This window comes from Perognathus longimembris, chromosome 7 (genome assembly GCF_023159225.1).
Source record: "Perognathus longimembris pacificus isolate PPM17 chromosome 7, ASM2315922v1, whole genome shotgun sequence".
Lineage (NCBI taxonomy): Eukaryota > Metazoa > Chordata > Mammalia > Rodentia > Heteromyidae > Perognathus > Perognathus longimembris.
Genome location: NC_063167.1, coordinates 64,126,121 through 64,133,735, shown reverse-complemented (window position 1 = coordinate 64,133,735; position 7,615 = coordinate 64,126,121). Strand labels below are relative to the sequence as shown.

General features: G+C 52.5%; 1 protein-coding gene across 5 annotated transcripts in view; it reads right to left on the bottom strand.

Annotated features, from left to right (window-relative positions):
- The window catches only part of Lmo4 (LIM domain only 4), a 17,114-nt gene extending 9,869 nt beyond the window's left edge, over positions 1-7,245 (bottom strand). The window contains exons 1-3 of one of the 5 annotated variants that reach the window (XM_048351709.1): positions 6,437-6,869; positions 4,368-4,450; positions 3,350-3,588 (exon numbers count right to left, since the gene is read on the bottom strand). In XM_048351709.1, the coding sequence (XP_048207666.1) occupies positions 3,350-3,588; positions 4,368-4,421 (293 nt within the window). In that variant the 5' untranslated portion in view covers positions 4,422-4,450; positions 6,437-6,869. Of the gene's footprint in view, positions 1-3,349; positions 3,589-3,808; positions 3,949-4,367; positions 6,365-6,436; positions 6,870-7,094 lie in introns of those variants that run through there. The other 4 variants (XM_048351712.1, XM_048351710.1, XM_048351708.1 and 1 more) reach the window with 4 other exon arrangements.
- Positions 7,246-7,615: the final 370 nt, after the last annotated feature.

Here is a 7,615-nt window from a genome sequence, read left to right as displayed (position 1 = left end):
CTCCGCCGGTAGCAGGGGCCAGCCCCCCACCCCAGCCCGGCCCCCACCGGCCCGCGCCGCGCTCACTGCGGCTGCGGGCGCCACGTGAACGCCCAAGCGGAGCCGGGGACCCGCGCGACCCGCGCGCCGGCTCCGCGCCTGCTCAGCGCTCGCCCCCACGCGGGCCAGAGGCCGCCCGGCCGCCCCGCCGGCCACGAGCTGGGCGCTCGGGCAGCGGCCTTGGGCGGCGCCGCTCTCCGCACTGCACCGCCAGGCCGGGCGAGGAAGGGCTCGCCCGCCACCGCCACCGCGGCTTCCGGCACGCTTAGTCGCCCTCTCGGGCCTCGAAGCCCCACCCGCCTCTCCCCGAACTTCCTCCCCTCGCCGCACTTTCCGCGCCAATCTCGGGGCCCCGAAAGGGGTTGGGGGGGGGGGTGGAGGAAGCGGATCAAGGAAACAGAACCAGAGTTTCCGCAGCTATTACTACTGTTGAGGTGGAACTGTGGGGTCGGGAGCCTAGGTTGGCTGGGGGTGGGGGGTGGGGGAGGAAGGGAGGCTCTCCGACTTTTATAAGAGGGGTTTAGACAGACGTGGGTCCCTTTAAGATCCATCCTCCCCCTTCCCCCTACACCCCTTTCCAGGCCCTCCCCCCCATCTCTTAGAGGCCAATTTTGTTAATTAAATGTTTTGTTTGCAACGCAGCTCTCATTCATTGCGGACACGTCATTCGGAGCAGATCTAAGCCAGAGACCAGATCTCATTAGATAAAGCCCATCAGAACTAAGAAAATGGAGGAGCCACTAATTAAAGCTTTTAATTGTGCAGATTCGCTGCAGCAAGGCAGCCGCTTTATCTAAAATCTTGGAGGGAGAGGCGCCCAGGCTGAAGCCCTGCTCAGTCCAATGGTGGACACTTGGCCACCGAGGGGGAGGGGACTGGGGAAAAACGCCCCCCCTTCCTATCCCACCCCAGCGGGCCTCTCTCAGCTCTCCATTATTATTAAAAAACAAACAAACAAAAACCTACAATCTCAAAGCCAAACTGTAAAAGCCCCTTAATAAATCTCTCTGTGGTCTCAGCCAGGCCACGGGGTACTCTTCACCTGGTGGCCAGCTAGTGGATGACTTCCCTCTTCAGTAAACTGTCACTCCCTAAGGAATTAAAAGCTCCTCCAACAAGTGGGTTTGGGGGTATTTGGGGAGTGGGCAGCTGAGAGGAAAAGGAAGGCGGCACCTCCTCCGCAATGCCATCTTTTTTGGTGGTCAGAGAACTCACATGTCAGAAATCTGTAGATGGAGGGGGGGGGGTCAGCTACTGGGGCTTAATCAAAATCTACTTGGTTCTAAACTAGACTTATCTCCAAGGAGATGTAAGTTTCTCAGTGTAAGCATCTAGTTCAAGCCTACCTCCAGTTCTCAGATTCAGAGACCAAAAAAAAAGAAAGAATATGGACTCTAAGTTGAGTTAAGGTTCAGAGCTGAGTACACATCCTCCATTAGGCCACACCAAAAGGGCATTTATAATTGGACCCAAGAATAAGAGGAATGGACTCCATTTGATTCCCAGGAAGCCACTTGCCTAAACTTGTCCTGGGGGAATGCAAGTGGACCCATCTTCTTTTTAATTAGTGGTAATCAGAAGCAAAGAGTGTTTGGTTTTTTTCCAGAAGGCATTTGAAGAGATGAAACTGTACCACTGACCGAATCTTAACTGCATTGTCATTTTTTTCCACTTTAACCCACCATCTTTTATCATACTTTTACTCTCTATTTAATTATAATACAGTCAAAGCTCAAGGCGCTACTTAGGAGGACCAGAAAACATTACACACCATGATCCTGATGGTTTTCCAACATTTACTTCTAAAAGAACACTTAGTGAAATTAATGTAGCCATTCTACTTTTAAAAATAAAAGCCTCTCCCTTCTCTATCTCTTTTACTCAGCTGAGGTTGCCAAGCAGACAGAATATAGGGTGCGTTATCAGAATAGCCAAATGCCATTTTCCTCCATCAACCATTTCATACTAATGATATCACTGGGGTAAACACACCCTTACTCAGCTCTGAACTACACTGACATCTTCTGCAGTACCAGCAGCTGAGTGATGAGAATTACACAAGAACTACACTTTGAACAAAATATCGCATTCTGTGATTTACCTGCATGGAAGAAAGAATAACATTTTTCTGCTAATCACTATAAAGGTTTAGGGCATAAATTAAAATAGAATAAAATTGTACAAAATGTCTGGCTCTAGTATCATCAGTGTGCGGGTGGGTTGTTTTTTTTTTTAATTACTGGATGTTGAAACAGAACACCTCTTAGAAGCATTCATGTGCATCAGTCTATCAAACCATTTACTCAAATTAAATGTGTAATCCTTCAAATGCTCCTTTCAAATTAATGAGTTTAAGTAGCTTGAGTTCACCTGAAAAGATCCTATAGGCACCTGACCTCCTGAATTCTTTCCATTAATTGCACTGAAACTTGTTGGAAAAGACTGCTTACACAGATATATGAATGTTCCTGTACACTGCTTTAAGATGGAAGATTAGTATAGCCCCTTTTTCTAAATCTTTTTTTGGGAGATCAAGAGCAGTGTTACAAATGATAACAGAAAGAAAAAAAGAAACCAACTAAACCTTATCATTCACCAAATGAACAATCTACAGATTCTACATGGAAAACCACACGCTAACAGTGACAACACCAAGCCCTCCAAGTAATGCTAGGAAGAGAAACATCAGGTTCTGTGCTTTGGGTTTTCTGCTATAAAAAGAATTACAAGTTTTTAAAACTGACAGGAGGTCAGCATTTTTCACAAGGAATGAGTCACGGCTGTCCACGCAAAAAAAAAAAAGTTTAAAGCAAAAGAAAGTTCAAAGGTACTTTATGTAAATATCACAATTAGTCACTGCTACAGACAAATAATTTCTCACTATTTTACTTTTAAGTAAGTAAACCTTTTGTCTCTCTGACTAGCATCTCTAGGCCCCCATCTGTCTTTAAGGAAGCTAGCTTACCTCCCACTTGGAGGGCTTACTTCTACCGGGCAGCTCAGAAGAAGCTGCCCACTTTGAATTTTGGTAACAGTGTACTCGACTTGTGAACATCTAATTGGCCTAGTCCTACCAAACGGGAGTTTTTAACTTAGTATCTATACAGAATTTGCCCTTAATATCTCATCAGATTCTGCAAGATTAACAACATGCCTCTGAACCCCCCAAATTCCACCAAGCAGAAAGTTCTTAAGGTGAAGACTGTCAAGAATTCCCCTAAGTGTCTGACCCTGCCCTTCAAAATCCCAGGTGTAACCTTTGGCCTTGCACTGCTGGGCTAGTCCATCCGGGGAAAGGCAGCAGACTCACCTAATGTAGTCATTTCTGCAAAGGATCATGCCGCTCTTGGTGTAACAGGACGTGCCGATGTCTCCCAGCTGCGCCTGGCAGCAGGAGCACTTGAGGCATCGGCTGTGCCAGTAGCTGTCCATGGCATAAAGCAGAAAGCGGTCCGCAATTTTGCCCCCGCAGCCAGCGCACCGCTTCCAGGAGAGGGAGCCGGCCGTCACCGGGGGCGGCTGCGAGCTGCTGCCCGGATTCACCATGGTCTGCAAGAGGGCGGGGTGGGGACGGGGAGAGAAAAAGACAGAACCCGAGATGCACAAAGTTAGTAATCGCAGGAGAGAAGAGAGAGCGCGCGACCGATCGAGCCCGTTCCCCTCCACCCAGCCCCGGAGCTGCTGGAAGGAAGCAGCAGGGCAAAGGCGGGAAGAAGGCTGAGCAGGAGAGAGAAGGAGGGTGGCTCGCCGGCAGCAGCCGCCTGTTTACTTTTCTCAAGCTTTGTTCTGGGGCCACGAGCTCCTCTCAACTTTCCAGCGCTCGCCGCCGCCGCTGACAATTTCAGCTCCGGTACTGTCAAAAACTCCGAGAGCGAGGCTCGGCGGTGCGCTCCACCCCTCGCGGCGCCTCCTCCCAGCCCTAGCCCCCGCCCCCGCCCACTGCCCCCGCCTCCTCCCCGCCGCCGCCGCCGCCGCCCGCCTTCAGCAAATGAGGGTCAAACCCACCCACCGCCGCGCCCGGCCCCTCCCCGGCCCCCACCGAGCCCCGCCAGCCAGCCCGAGGGGAGCCCGAAGGGAGTGGGGAGGCGACCGCCCCGCCGCCGCAGCCACGTTCCCTCCCGAGCTCTGCCCCGGGAAGTGCAGCTGCAGTTCACAAGTTGAAAATAGTTGGGTTTTCCGAAGGGGAAGAGGAGGGAGGGAAGGACCGGCGGAGAGGAGAAGAGCGAAGTGCTGGGGAGGGGAGGCGGCAAGGTGGCGGGAGCAGAGGGGAGGGGGGGGTGCGTGCGGTGTAAAGTTGAGAAACTGGTTTTTCGTATTTTAAACAGAACCTCTCGCATGCCATTGTGGTGACCGCCATCTCCCATTATTGTTCCAAATCTCATTTCATTTTGAAGATCAATGAGTGTTTTCTCTGGGTTTTCAGGACACAGGCAAGAATAATAGATCATTGAACTTTAGGATGCCGGTTAACTTCCTATACAAACACTCTCCACTTTGGTCTCACTAATCTGCCCTTGATCAGCAATTTAAATGCTAAAGCTTTGTTCCTCCAAAAGGGGATGGGGGGGGGGGGCACAGATAATACGCGAGAAGGCACGGTTTAGGGATGCACAAGTTAAATTCGAGCTAGTCCTGCTGTCACCCAAAACTGCTTTTAAACATCCCCTCCCCACTCTAATGAAATGCCACAAGAGAAGCAACTGGGGTATAATATAGGAATCAATTTATAAAGCTTAGCCTAAACCGATTAATTTGTTGCCTCCAATCCTGAGTCCAATAAAGTCCTAGTGTTCCTCCAGTCACTTATTCTATAAAAAGATCAAGTTATTTACTGCCAATTAAGCAGCTTGTTTTGTCTTTGTCCTCAGCAAGCCGAGAGTGTGGTCTGTCCCCAAGGCTCCCAGCTATCTGCTCAAGACATTCAGCTGATATCTCAGAAGGGAGAGAGGGCGAACTTTGCCTGTCCCTGGCCCAACTTGGCTGCTGTAGAAGAACGAGGGAGAGGGAACGAAACAAGGACTGGGATTCCTTAAATAGGCTGATTTTAAACACATTTCCTCCGAAAGAGTCCCGGAACGTGTGTCCAGTGACCGCACAATAAACCAGAATAAGAACTGCACCAATTAAGCTGTAACAAAACCCTGAGACTTTGGAAACAGGACCACTCTAAAACCCATTAGCATTGCATTTATCCGAATGCATCATACCTTTATGTAAATTGATTTATCTGATGCATTTACTCGAGGAATTGCTTTTTGTTACAATTTCAGCCCTAACCCAAATGAATCTGCATTTCCTGCCCTGGGTCTTTAAACTACCCCCCCCCCCTCGTTTTAATCGCTCCGAATTCCTTTTTAAAAGAGGAGAGAGGGAGGAGATTCCAAGCTGTTCCCCGCCCCCATCTTTCGTGAGAGGTAAATATATATGTATATTTTTTTTGAAAAGGAAACATTACACTGAGAAAAGCATCCAGTAACCCCATTAGCTAAAGCTCTTAAGGACAAGCAATACCTTAATGCTGATTAAATCTAAAAGAGATGAATCAAGAGGACTGACCAGAAACTGACTCCCCTGATAACTAAGGACGGGCCCTCATCAAGTTTCATTTAGAGTTGGAAAAAAAAAAAGCTTTTAAGTTAAATAGGCTTATACTCTAGTAATTACATAGCCAAGCAATTTAGGTCCTGGGATAGTCAGTGAAACAGAAAGCAGAACTGGCAGCTAGAGGCAAAATCTGCCCCCCTTTTTAACAACGTCTCTGGTGTTTTTTAATGGAGACCAAGGGAGGGACAAACGTAGCGCTGGCAATTTGTAGTACAAAAATGGATGCTTAATTCACGTCTTGATTTTAATTAGGTGATTCACCGGATTTCTCCTGGATTGGAACAAAAGACTTATAAGCCAAGAGGATTTTTCTTTTTATTTTTTTAAAGAACCAACAAATACCGACCTCTGCTCACTTAGATCCTTTCTGCCACTGTTTCAAAAAATAATGTTCACCGGGGGGGGGGGGTCGTGACTATCCCCCCCCGCCCCCCGCCGAGCTACATACTACTTCTTATACTTAAATCCTGATCCAAAGCAGCCCCGGCATTTTCCCTTAGGAACTGGAAATGTCCCCACCCCCTTCCAGGGTCCCCAGCAGCCCGGTCTCCAGGAACCCTTTTGTAAGCAGGAACCGCTACAAAGCCGGCGGCCCGGGCTGCATGCCCTCCGTGCTAGCTCGCAGGCCGGCCTCGGTAGTTTCAGACTCGCACATTATCTAAAGCGACGTATTGTTTACTTGCAATTTGGGACGGTCAAGAGAAGGAAGCCACCGCACACAGCCCCAGCCTCAACAGGCCCCCTCCCGATCTCGTCCCCCCTCCCAACCTCCCAGCCCGAGCCACCCCCTTACCTGCTTCTCCCCTATATTGCAATATTGCAAGAGGCGGTGGCGGCGAAAGGCGAGCGAGCGAAGCCGCTCGGCTTCCAGAGAAGGGGCGCCTTGGCTGGTGGAGCTGGAGGGAGGGAGGGAGTTCTCGCAGAAGCAGGAAAGGGGAGGAGGGGGCTAAGGGCTGCTTTTCTCCTCTCTCTCTCTTATTTTTTTTTAATCGCGTAGCTATTAAGCAGACTGGGGCGGGGGGCGTGTAAGTGGCAGGCGGCCCAGAGCAGAAGTGTCAGTCTCAGTCCTCGATCTCTCCTCCGCCTCCGGCTGCGCGCGAGCAGCTGCAGGAGCCCACGGCCCGCGCGGCGCGGCTTCGAGCGAGGCGCAGCGGCAGCAACTGCTGCAATCGCTGCTGCAAGTTTGGCAATGTGGCTTCACTTTGTATCTGCCCCCGCCCGGCGGCCCCGGCGCCCGCCCCCGCCCGCGCTCCGCCCGCTCCTCCTCCTCCTCCGCCGCCGCCGCCGCCGCCTTCCTCCCTCCCGCGCGGACTCTGGCTCGCTCGCTCCCTCGCTGCTGGTTCGCGCTGGGCGGCCCGCGGCTCGGCCGAGCTCCCCTGCACCTCCCGCCGGGGAATCAGCCGAGGAAGCACGGCCCGGGAGCCGCGGAGACCGGCAGCAGGAGGGCGCACCCGGGACTCGGAGGGGCTGCCCAGCCGGCCGGGGCCTGGCGCGCGCAGGAGGCTGTGCCCCCGCCGGGGCTGCTGGCTGCTGCCCGGCTCGGAGGCGGCGGCGGCGGCGGCGGCGGCGGCGCTGGCCTCTAGCCGGCTCGCTCGCTCCCTCCGCGGCTCTTACACATGTGTTACTGACAGAGCAAAATCCCAACTACTCCCCGGCTCTGCCGCCGACGTCAGCGACCCGCAGCCACTGGGCGGCCGGATTGTTCAGGCGGAATAATAAAACCTGCCAATCCGGGGAAGGACAAAGGGATGACTGAAAGGAGATTTGGGGGGCGGGGGAGCGAGGGAGGCTGCGGAGCGTACCGGGGAAGACGAACCCTAGGGTTGGGATCAGGTGGGGGATAAGTGACCCTGGAGCCGCGAACGCGTTCCGGCAGCCCGCGTGGCCCTGATCGCGGGCCGTGGCTGAGGGCCACACCGGCCAGACTTCTCTGTGCGCGGCGCGGGGACGCCTAGGACCCAGCACCCGCGCG